Source organism: Haliotis asinina, chromosome 8 (assembly GCF_037392515.1).
Source record: "Haliotis asinina isolate JCU_RB_2024 chromosome 8, JCU_Hal_asi_v2, whole genome shotgun sequence".
Lineage (NCBI taxonomy): Eukaryota > Metazoa > Mollusca > Gastropoda > Lepetellida > Haliotidae > Haliotis > Haliotis asinina.
In genome coordinates this window covers 7426033-7439359 of record NC_090287.1, presented here as the reverse complement: position 1 = coordinate 7439359, position 13327 = coordinate 7426033, and the positions used below count along the sequence as shown (strand labels likewise).

General features: G+C 37.0%; 1 protein-coding gene across 1 annotated transcript in view; it reads right to left on the bottom strand.

Moving 5' to 3' along the window:
* LOC137294885 (periaxin-like) overlaps window positions 1-11844 on the bottom strand; it is a 60346-nt gene extending 48502 nt beyond the window's left edge. Inside the window, exon 1 of the mRNA XM_067826029.1 lies at window positions 11080-11844. Within this exon, the coding sequence (XP_067682130.1) occupies window positions 11080-11269 (190 nt within the window). The 5' untranslated portion in view covers window positions 11270-11844. The remainder of the gene's footprint in view (window positions 1-11079) is intronic.
* Window positions 11845-13327: the final 1483 nt, after the last annotated feature.

The window sequence follows — 13327 nt, the reverse complement described above, 5'->3', positions numbered from 1 at the left end:
TGTTCCTCGTAATATTGATGTTGACATCCAGGAAACTTCCTTAAGTGTTTTTCACATCAGAGACCATATAACAGATATAATTATATGGTCTCTGATCACATTTAAAGACGCAACATTATTTTGGAACTATTTAAAAATATTCATGAACACTGTGTTCTTCTCTGAGAGTGTCATCTGCATTACCACTGCAAGATGGAAATGTAATGAATTCTCTAGATATACAAATATGCAATTTGCATTTGGCAACTCTGGTTAAAATATAAAAAAGAACATGCATTTGTGAATCAAGCAGAATGTATTTGAAAGATATTCATTATGCTACAGTATAATTTCCTCAAGGACCGATACAAGAATGTTTATCAATCTCCCATACATTGATGGACCGTGGAGATGGGCCTGTAAGGAGACATATATAGCCCTGAGGATCAATAATACATCACTACATTTTACTAACTACTGCATACCTATGTGGTACAGCTTTTGGGGTTCTACACAGATTATCGTCACGTTTTTCAGTTTTTGACAAATGAAAATCTTAATAATTATTCATTAAAGCTTGTAAATCCCCAAATACAAAAATACATAAGCTACTAAAAATGTTTCATAACACAGACTCTAGGATGTCAGGAATCAAATGGTTACTTATGCTTTCATGGTGACCAAACCATCTATTTGACACAATGTAGAGAAACTGAAAGCGATGTCTGTGCCCCAAATAGACATGCTTTATGACTTTCTGCACCTGTCTCAGTGGGAACAGTGGTCAATAAACGTGAATGGAATTTGTCCTCGATAAAGAAAGAAGCCCCTAAAATAGCCCCACCTGATTGCTCACTGACCCCAATGGTCTGTTCCAGCCAGGTATTGAAAGGTAGGGTCACCTGTAAACGAGCAGTTGACGTGACAATAGCCATTGTGCCTGATTTACCTGTCCAGCTCAATAACTACCCTGTCGTCATTTCTTAATGAATGTAAAGGCAGTGACTGACTGTGCTGGATCATTTTGGTATTAACAGATAGTTTCTGTTTATATTTACTTAAATCACTATTCATTACTGCCAAAATTATTCCCTTAGGTTTAGTTCATTATGAATGAGTAGATGCAAAACCTTCTAAGCATTTCTGCTAAAAGTCACGCTATCTGAATTCAACTAACTGCCATTCACATGACTAGTTTGAAAACAATTGAAAATTGTCATACTTGACAGTATGTGTATGTGTGCATGTGTGAGTGTGAGTGTGCATGTGTGCACGCAAGCGTGCATGCGTATAATAGTGTTAGTGTTCGCGTAGGTAGTAGGCCTGCAGGTAGTGCACTGCCCACACATTCTTAAAAGCCTCCATCTTTGATCTTTGTGTTTCCATAGCAATTATTAAAATCAGATTGGAGATAACTAAACACAACAAAATGATCTACCATGATGATAACTGACTGTTAAGTAAGACCTCAACACACAGATACACCACACTTTCCTAACACTTCCTCACTTGACAGATAGCAGACGGTCAACAGTCAAACATGGCCGCATGGATACCGCCAATGATCATATTGACACCTGGTCCAGGCCAGCGAGGGGCCTGGCTCTTGTAAATACACACAGCATGATGAGTTGCAGATCAGTCCAGGATTTTGTATTTGCTGTTAAAAATAATCTGTCATTGAAGATAAGTGATGAGGGAATATATAAACTGTGGATCTATGATATAAACTATAGATCTGTGAATGGGAAAATATAAAGTAACTTTGGTAGATAGGGAAGTATATTCCATGCAATGTTGTTAGGTGGGGATGTGTACAATCATGTAACTTTAACAGATGGGAAAAATGTTGTCTAGTGACTGTGGTGGACAGTTATACATTGTGCAGAGCTCCAGATAAGGCATGTATATTTTTACTCAATAAAAATCACATTTACTCAATTAATTACAAATCTGGGAGTACAAAAAATGCATAAGAATTAATTAACACCCAATAGGTCTATAATACCTTGTGTACTTTATTGAATGAACTAAATAGGCTTGCGTATGATAATTCATTATGGAGCTGCAACTCCACAACAGCCTTAGCAAATGTTAAGTCATGCCTACATATACACATACACTGTACTATTATAGCCTTAACCACTGTCTGGAGTTGACTGTAGTAGTCATGTGACTTTCATGTTGCCGGTTCAAAAATGGCTAGTAACTACTTTCCTTAAACTAGTAACTACTTTCCTTAAACTATGACATATGTATGGGAATATATGAATTACTAAAAACTTTTGAGAAGCATTTATATTTGCATATTTAGAAGCGTTAATTACCCAATAAGGAAAAGACACTATGTGTAAAAGCACTCGATTCTTTAAACTATCGGGAGTATACAAAATGCTAGTTACTCCTAAAAAAAATGCAATTACTCATACATAAACAGACATGGGAGTAAATACCCAATTGCTTGAAAAATTATCTGGAGCTCTGGTTGTGACACTTGACTTTTCTGTAAGAGGATGACTGACTGAACTGAAATATTATAAGTGCTCAAATACTCCTGACAAACAACAGTTTGAGTTTTGAAGTGAACACAAAATACCACCAGCATACCCCAGTAATAGGAAGTGATTGGGTTTTATGTAGTTCTTCGTAAAATATGAATACCATTGCTTGGAACGCCAGATTGGGGCTTCACACATATTCTACCCACACTGGGAACTGAAACCATATGTTTGACCTGAGGAACAAACACCTTAACCACTAGACCATCCATCCACCCTACATCCTCAACATGCTTAATCATGTCAACACAGTGTTCTACCTTAAACTGATAAAAAAGGACAAGCATAATCTAAAATAAATTGAGATAGCAGGTGTTGTGAATTTTTTCAGCTTGTCAAAGTCAGGACTTTGTGTTCGCATGCCAAGACCATGTAATGTTGTCCTGGTTGTTGGTTAGGTGGCACATGTGTAAGTTACTCAACAACCCTGAGAGGCAAATACAGAGTTTATTGTACATGGTTTGAGGTGCAAGCAGCTCCTGGATAGAAGTATGTCCTGTTGTTGGAATGGATTGTGCACACACCCATTACATGTCTCACCTGAATGAATGTTGTGTCTCACCTATCTGGCATTGTGTTCAGGGTATGATCTCAGATAAAGCTTGACTCATGACAATGTGTTAAAGGTGGAAACATGTCTGTTTGGAATTCAGATACAAGTTGGGGAAAGTCTAAATGCTGAACAAGTAATGCATTTTTAAAGACACTTGGATTTGGTTGGACATTTTGTGTATGGAGACATGAGGTTTTGTTGTGTGAGACCTGCCTGCAGTATGACTTGAAGAAAATTCAATTCACTGTTGAATTTCAAACACAAATTCTGACCATGTTATTAACTGTAACAGATAGTTATGCATGTTTTGTAAACTGAATAATGATAGATGGCAATTAAGTCTTTGCCTGTGAGTCACAGCACAAACATCACATTGTGGAATGAAAGTTTCAGGCTGAAGGTTACACAATAGCCCAGCTAAATGTGCATGGGCTCCATTTTCAAGATGGCTGCTATGGCAGATGGTCAAGTGTGACTGGACACTGATCATCCCTGTGCCAGACCTGAGAATGCGGTCAACACAATCTTCTGACTTCTGTTGTACAAAACAAGCAGAAGCTAAAACTCTGAACCAGACACAAACACAGTATGACCAGACGCATCTCACGATTCACTCTGAATGGTAACTGTGGGAATGGCCTCTCCAGTACATATGATCTTTGTTTTGTCAGGAGATTTTGTCCACACACACACAATATTTGTTTGCATGGAAGATCTCCAAATGTTGAAATCAATGAAGTGAATAGTGTGTTATGCTTGTATGAGCCATAACTGCTGTAATACAATACAATAATTTCTGTAACTGTATTGCAATGATGCCAAAAGATGAGCTTCACACATTGTAACCAACCTGATATCTTTTGCTTGTCAAACAAATATTGTTTAACCAATTGGCTATCTCACCAAATCCACCTTGTTGCAATCAAGTGATGCTTATCTAGACCTAATCCTGGCTGAATTACTGATGCATAACCTTCATGCTATGTAGAGATGGACCATTTGTCCCCGTCTATTTTTTTAATCTATTTTAGCCCACAACCATGAAGGGACTTCCCACGGACAGGGCAATGTTTTGCATGTCATATTTGGTTTCATAAATCTGTGCATACATCAGTGTAAACAAACTTAACACTATCTCATACAAGTATCTATTCTTAGGCTTACATATTTTTTTATAAACATTATGTTGGATTGTGTGAAATAGAAATAGAAATATTTGCATGCCTCTTAATACTGTTTTTCTCTTTGAATATACAACTGTGTCAGTTTGTTAAGAAGGGGAAATTAAAGGCTACTCACACTAAACATTCTTTATGTATATGTCTACAAGCTTTAATATTACCATTATATCATGCAATTATCATGTAACACCTGAAAACAAAATGTACTTTTAGTTACATTTTACTGACAATATTTTTCAAATGGAAAAAAAACACATCATACTAATTCAATATATATTTTTCAGTTCAAACCACTTAGCACTGGCCATTTGGCCATGTCCTACCATTGCTTTAAAAAGTCAGTCATCCTGTACTTTGCCTCAGTTCTTGAAAATATTCTTGCAACATCAATCCTTGTACATCTGAAGATACCTAATTACATAGTTAAACAAGTCCACACACCGTACTCAGATCACCATGTCAACATAAATCCCAATCAGTTTTACAAACATCAAAAGCAAACAAACAGAAAAAATTAGATCAGACCACAAGAGTCAACCAAGCCATTTAAGAATGTCTAAATTGTTTGAAACAAGACGCCGTTATGTAGAATATAATTGTCAAGAGGAACGTGCTGTTCTTGCCTCAGAAAGGATAATAGGGCTTGTCCAAGGGTTGTATATCATAGCAAGACATATTTTTCATGTTTTAGTTATTGAAATCTCTGGACCTTGTGTGTATGAAAGTGTGCCACAGAAGAATGGGTTGACAGTGTTAAGAGAGAATGAGGCTATTTCAGGGCTTGGTATCCTTTACTGGTTTCGCAAGACAAACACACTGCTATGCAGCTCTCAGGCTAACATCAAAGAAATACTTGTACCATTGTATACTACACTAACTCACATAAAATGAACAATCAAATGGACAACAATGATTTAGCTGATGACTACAACTTAAAGTTTTCAAGGATAATAATTCAAGCAGATACATATCTATAGTTTGTTGTGAAATATTCAATGGACTGCAGTGAAAAAGATTTCCTGAATAGACAGAGACATGTAGTAACGTTCCTGAATAGACAGACATGTAGTAACGTTCCTGAATAGACAGAGACATGTAGTAACATTCCTGAATAGACAGAGACATGTAGTAATGTTCCTGAATAGACAGAGACATGTAATGTTCTTGAATAGACAGACACATGTAGTAATGCTCCTGAATAGACAGAGACATGGAGTAATGTTCCTGAATAGACAGAGACATGGAGTAATGTTCCTGAATAGACAGAGACATGTAGTAATGTTGCTGAATAGACACAGACATGTAGTAACATTCCTGAATAGACAGAGACATGTAGTAACATTCCTGAATAGACAGAGACATGTAGTAACATTCCTGAATAGACAGAGACATGTAGTAACATTCCTGAATAGACAGAGACATGTAGTAATGTTCCTGAATAGACAGAGACATGTAATGTTCTTGAATAGACAGACACATGTAGTAATGCTCCTGAATAGACAGAGACATGGAGTAATGTTCCTGAATAGACAGAGGCATGTAGTAATGCTCCTGAATAGACAGAGACATGTAGTAATGCTCCTGAATAGACAGAGACATGTAGTAATGTTGCTGAATAGACAGAGACATGGAGTAATGTTTCTGAATAGACAGAGACATGTAGTAATGTTCCTGAATAGACAGAGACATGTAGTAATGCTCCTGAATAGACAGAGACATGTAGTAATGCTCCTGAATAGACAGAGACATGTAGTAATGCTCCTGAATAGACAGAGACATGTAGTAATGCTCCTGAATAGACAGAGACATGTAGTAATGTTGCTGAATAGACAGAGACATGTAGTAATGTTTCTGAATAGACAGAGACATGTAGTAATGCTCCTGAATAGACAGAGACATGTAGTAACATTCCTGAATATACAGAGACATGTAGTAACATTCCTGAATAGACAGACATGTAGTAATGTTCCTGAATAGACAGAGACATGTAGTAACGTTCCTGAATAGACAGAGACATGTAGTAATGTTCCTGAATAGACAGACATGTAGTAATGTTCCTGAATAGACAGAGACATGTAGTAACGTTCCTGAATAGACAGAGACATGTAGTAATGTTCCTGAATAGACAGACATGTAGTAATGTTCCTGAATAGACAGAGACATGTAGTAACATTCCTGAATAGACAGAGACATGTAGTAACATTCCTGAATAGACAGAGACATGTAGTAACGTTCCTGAATAGACAGAGACATGTGGTAATGTTCCTGAATAGACAGACATGTAGTAATGTTCCTGAATAGACAGAGGCATGTAGTAATGCTCCTGAATAGACAGAGACATGTAGTAATGCTCCTGAATAGACAGAGACATGTAGTAATGTTGCTGAATAGACAGAGACATGGAGTAATGTTTCTGAATAGACAGAGACATGTAGTAATGTTCCTGAATAGACAGAGACATGTAGTAATGCTCCTGAATAGACAGAGACATGTAGTAATGCTCCTGAATAGACAGAGACATGTAGTAATGCTCCTGAATAGACAGAGACATGTAGTAATGCTCCTGAATAGACAGAGACATGTAGTAATGCTCCTGAATAGACAGAGACATGGAGTAATGTTGTAGATAGACAGAGACATGTAGTAATGCTCCTGAATAGACAGAGACATGTAGTAATGCTCCTGAATAGACAGAGACATGTAGTAATGCTCCTGAATAGACAGAGACATGTAGTAATGCTCCTGAATAGACAGAGACATGTAGTAATGCTCCTGAATAGACAGAGACATGTAGTAATGTTCCTGAATAGACAGAGACATGTAGTAATGCTCCTGAATAGACAGAGACATGTAGTAATGTTGCTGAATAGACAGAGACATGTAGTAATGCTCCTGAATAGACAGAGACATGGAGTAATGTTTCTGAATAGACAGAGACATGGAGTAATGTTTCTGAATAGACAGAGACATGTAGTAATGTTCCTGAATAGACAGAGACATGGAGTAACGTTCCTGAATAGACAGAGGCATGTAGTAATGCTCCTGAATAGACAGAGACATGTAGTAATGCTCCTGAATAGACAGAGACATGTAGTAATGTTGCTGAATAGACAGAGACATGGAGTAATGTTTCTGAATAGACAGAGACATGTAGTAATGTTCCTGAATAGACAGAGACATGTAGTAATGCTCCTGAATAGACAGAGACATGTAGTAATGCTCCTGAATAGACAGAGACATGTAGTAATGTTGCTGAATAGACAGAGACATGTAGTAATGCTCCTGAATAGACAGAGACATGTAGTAATGCTCCTGAATAGACAGAGACATGTAGTAATGTTGCTGAATAGACAGAGACATGTAGTAATGTTTCTGAATAGACAGAGACATGTAGTAATGCTCCTGAATAGACAGAGACATGGAGTAATGTTTCTGAATAGACAGAGACATGGAGTAATGTTTCTGAATAGACAGAGACATGTAGTAATGTTCCTGAATAGACAGAGACATGGAGTAACGTTCCTGAATAGACAGAGACATGTAGTAATGTTCCTGAATAGACAGACATGTAGTAATGTTCCTGAATAGACAGAGACATGTAGTAATACTCCTGAATAGACATGTAATAATCCTATATTTCCTTTGAGGAAATTGCAAGTGAGTGAGTGAGTTTAGTTTTATGCCACATTCAGCAATATTCCAGCTATATGGTGGCAGTCTGTAAATAATCAAGTCTGGGCCAGACAATCCTGAGATCAACAGAAGGAGCATTGATCTGTCCAGCTGGGAACCGATAACACGTGTCAGCCATGTGTCTTACGACAAGGGCTTTTATGACATCCTGGGTTGCTGAAGGCCTATTCTACCCCAGACCTTCATGGGTGGTGGAAACAGCAAAAAACAATGACAGTGTAATACATATAAATATATGTTTCATCAGCAAAAAATATAAAACTGCAAGTTATGTTTGAAATTACAATTTCTAATGGTTATTTTTCTTCAGCAACAATGACATCTATAGAATTGAGAGCACTTTAGGTTCTTTGGAAATAAAGAAAAAACAATGTTTTCAAACCATGAATAGAAATATTTGTATGATTAATACTTAATTTTTTAAAGCACCGATAACTTTGTATTTAACATTAATGTTTGCTGGTAAATATGATTCAGGTTTTAGGTTCTCTTTTGTATAGATTTGGTGCCATACTTGACATTACTCATCTGGCACATCACCACAGTTTCATAGTCTGCAGAATTTCTGCACTAATAGAACTAGAACTACCATATAATGTATGTTGAACACAGATTCACTGTATTAAAAATAAAGGGAAATAACCCTGCACAGTAAGTGATGGCACCTTAGACCTTGTGTCTACCAAGGCAGGTATGTCAGCTTTAATAAACTGACTAAAAGCAAAATATATACTGATTTTGTTACTCAGCTACCTCAAATTCCTCAGAAAGTATAAATTCACATATATTTAGATCATGTTGTCTAAGAGAGCCAAATGCAGCACCAACAAATATATTGTCATGGAAACAAATAAGGGAACACATGAAAATACAAGAGTTCCTTTATTCTTTTCAAGGTATGTATTGCACTGTGAGTGAAATTCTGGAAATAAATAAAAGAACACTTGTACTTCAAGAGTTCCCTTATGTGTTTCTATTGGTATATATTACAGAAAGAGAACTTGTATACATTTCTACACATTTTGATAGTGAGTTGTGTTTCAGCCTCATTCCAGCAATATTACAGCAGGAATTCTTGAAATGGTCTTCACACATTGTACCCATGTGGGAAATCAACTCAGGCCATCTGAAGACGAGCAAATGCTTGAGCCACCTTGCCTACATCCCTACAGAGCTGAAGCTGTGAGGATTCAGGTTAAATTTGGCCTTCAGCAACCTAGTTTCTTCAACAAGGCAACTAATGGCATTGTGTGGTCAGACTGGCTGACTTGGATCATGCATGTTATATGACTGATGTTAATCACTGGATGGTTTGTCCCAGATCCAATTATTAATTGGATGCTGCTGTCACAGATTTTAAGGCTACTTTATTATATATTTGCTTTTATGTATACACAAATGTCTTCTCACAAAATAGATAAGTATAGATGTAAGAAATATAAAGTAGATAACTGGATTATTATTAAACAAGTAAAATAAACTTTACGCCCTGGAAGTAACAAATATCTTGAACCAACCTTTGATTCAGTTTTCAAAACATATGGGGATGAAAACTGGTGTAGAAAGCTTACATATGTTTTAATATGTACTACCCAATTCTTGATAGGGATATTTGATATATTTACATCATATGAAAGATTCTTATAATATATCAAGCATACAGTGCTGTTGTGTTGAACTTGAAGTTATCTGATGTTTGACAAAACTGGATAATGAGGACTAAATAAGGAATAAGCAGGAATCGATCAGCAACCCTTACTTCGAGACAAAGTTTAATTAAAAATACCAACATATGGTGAAAAAGTGTTTGTATGCCTTACAGAGTAACATACCTTATAATCCCTGTCATATGTTGAGTAGTATAGTTCATCCAGTTGATGTAGAACAGAGAATCAAAATCATCAACTACATGATGCTTTATGTCTATTTGTAAAAGTTACACATCCAGTCTTATAGTGTTTGCAAGGAAAACACTGGCTTAAAATACAAAACTAAACAATAAAGGAATTCAGAACTTTAAATCTTTGAAAATATTCTGTTGTCATGTTTACTGTAAAAAGTAAAAGTGAATAAAAAAATATAGGAAAGGAACCACATGGTGTCTTTTACAGATACTATTTGTATGAACAATTATCTTACACAATTTAATTATTGTGTTAGAGTAACATGGAGAAGCCAGTGTTAAAAACAATCATGACCAAATGTGGTTTTCATTCTTCAACAATATTAATGCTAAATATTACAATTAAATAGTCCTGTGTTTTTTTTCATTCTTATTTCATACTATATATACAGTACAGTATAAAAATCTGGTAACTCTAACTTCTTTTGAGTAGTATAGGTTTAGGCATGTATCAACTTTACATTGACAAATGCTCAGAAATGTTTCCATGTCTTACTATTGCAAATGCAATGATTGTCCCCCTACTTTATGATACTGGAATGTATTTTCACCTGTTAAGAACCATTCATGTTATGGTAGCTTACTTGGATCAATACACCTGTTTGTTTACCTGATAAAATATCTCAATCTCTGCCTTGCTGGCGTCACTTTCTTATTTAGATTTTAATTGTCAACTTCAATATGACTCTGACTATACCAATAGATTCAACATTCTTACATGGCACTGCATTGCATAAAGAGGCCAGTGAAGATATTTGTTGAGACCATGATGAGTGTGAATGAATTATGCTCTTTCAGGTTGTAATAGAAAGGGATGTGTTCGCAAGTAAGGAAAACCATGAGCTCCAAAACACAAACTATTTGCCAATAAGGATCTTATTGATGAAATGTATTTTATCCTTTCAACTTATGGGATAACTTTATGTGAAAACTAATCTTTACTATATATTGAGATGCTATGTATCATGTTCACCTGGTCATTTATAGTAGAATATATAGCTGGACATATGTTAAATGTAATAATTGTTTACAAACTTACACCTTTCGGAGACTGATGGCATAATGAAGGACTGAAATTAAACCTATTTTAGCATAGATCAATCAGCGTGAAGCAGACTACACTGGCAGTTATCAAACACATGTCAGGTGTGAAAATTAATCACCCTTACAGGTGAGATAAAGGAAGCATAAATAACTTTTTGAATATCTCACCTTTGTTTCGTCTCCACAGCAAGAACGCTACAACTCCAAGAATTAGAGCTACAACGGCCAGTGTCCCAAAGACACTCCCGACAACAATTCCTGCAACATTCGGCTGCTCACATGCATTCTGACAGGAGCAATACTCAAACAATAGCACAATGATACACAATTTCCACGACAGCATCTTGAGATGAAGCATAATTGTCAATTTACGCGGGCCTGTCCACTGTCTAGATGACAGGCAGAGCTAAAAGGACCATCTGTGGGCTCCGAGAGGGACGAACGCTATCAGTGTATCCTCGCGTCGCAGGTAAAATCCAGGTAAATCGCGTTGTAACTATTTACTGTCCGAACTATGAATGTACGTTATGCTGACATCAGAGTGTTTCAATTTGTCCTGTCACTTATCTGGTATCCTCAAGTCTTCGAGTCCGTGTCTAGTTAAGGTGTTCAGGCACAAGCACTATCGTGCTTCGCTGCACTACTGACGAACAGAGCTGACAGTTTAAGCAAAGGTGGACTTGCTGTGGTATGCGGCCGTTTGTCATAGCTCACTACCCAAGCATATAGGTGAAGTTTGTCCTAAATATAGACGGCTGACCACCTTGTCCCTTCACTAGTCTGCCGACGAGGTTTGGAGAAAGCAACACCTGAAGGAAATTTGCCGGCATTGTCGAGACCGCGGCCATTTAGTTTTCATGTTTCGTTCGTTTTATTGATTATTTTTTGTTAGTAAGGTAGATAGGTCACATTCCAGTGACTAGGCTATGTAGTACAAACGTTATTCAGAATGAAAGACAGGCAGAGTCAGAATGAGGCACGCGTGCCACATGCTAAGACAGGTGGGCGTGGTCAAAGGATGAATTTGTAGGGGTTGGATTTGAGATGAGGGGGAATTAATTAATGGGAGAAATATAATAAAACTGGTCGGACTGGTGGATCGTATAATTTACAAGTATATATGTAATACTTGGTGACGTCCTGCGCTATTTTCTGAACAAATGCCCCTCTGAGGTTTAATGTAGCTTGCACACTGTTAGTGTTACCTATATAACTTTGTCGTTCCATAAATTAGACACACGTTGTATTTGTCAAATCGTATCTCTTCGAAGTATAGAGAACCCCAAAAAGTTAAGGATCGTAAATGTTTGGGGACTTTCTTTTTGGTGAAGACTGAGCACAAAGTTTCATAAAAATATTCCCCCAAATATTCACGAGTCTAAACTAAATTTCTTCTGTCAAAATACACAACTCACAAGAAGTTCAAGTTTTGTTTGTTTGTTTTTTCAGGTAAACAGTCTTGTGTTACATACTTTCAAAGCATTTCATAGTAGCAAGGGCAATGGGGTAGCCTAGTGGTTAAGGCCACTTCGCTCGTCACGCCGATGATCCGGGTTCAATTCCCCAAAAGGCACTTTGTGAGAAGCCTAATTCTGGCGTTCCCAGCTGAAATGTTGCTAAAATCATCGTAGCACTTAACTCATCCATTGTAGCTGTTTACATAGTAGTATATCACATTAGGGTTTCTTAAGATTTTTCAGCTCGTTGTAGTCGGGGTAATGCAGGTAATTACCCATCAATCAGTACTGGTCAAAAGAGGCACGGGGGTCGTCCGGGTGCATAGGCTTGGTCGATTGCATGTCATCCTACCGATCTTTGCTCGGGTTATCAGTCACTGGTTTGGTTGATCCACGCTAATATTTACAGTCTGTCTGGCTTTGTGTAGCTCTAATATTGCCAGACGCCGCGTGAATTACAGTGCAAGAAATTCACAAAATCAATCATTTGCCACGAAATGTGGAAGCAAGTTAGTAAGAAAATAACGTGTTTTGGTGCATATACGAAAGTTTTACACATTATTATCATGGCGCCATTTGTTACCATGTTTGTCTTGAGCGGCGGAATCAGAAGCATAACCATGATTTGTGATTCGACCCCATGACTATCTCATCCCGGTACCTTCCATAAACTTTGATATGTATTGGCGCTTGAATCGCTGACTGGCTAATTCTAGTTTCGAGGGTGAAATTCTGTTTATCATAAAATATAATCTTCATTAGTTTTCAATAAAAAATGTACAGCTCACAACACTGTACTACCATTAGACTTGCAGTGCAGCGATCCCATAGCATTAAGACGTCATTATGTTCTTAAGACGTCATAGCATTGTCGGGACATTGTACCAAATCTCCTAAGAGCCTTTTGTTTTAACCCAAGTAAAGCCAAATTCAAACTCATCACGTCATCATTAGATTGC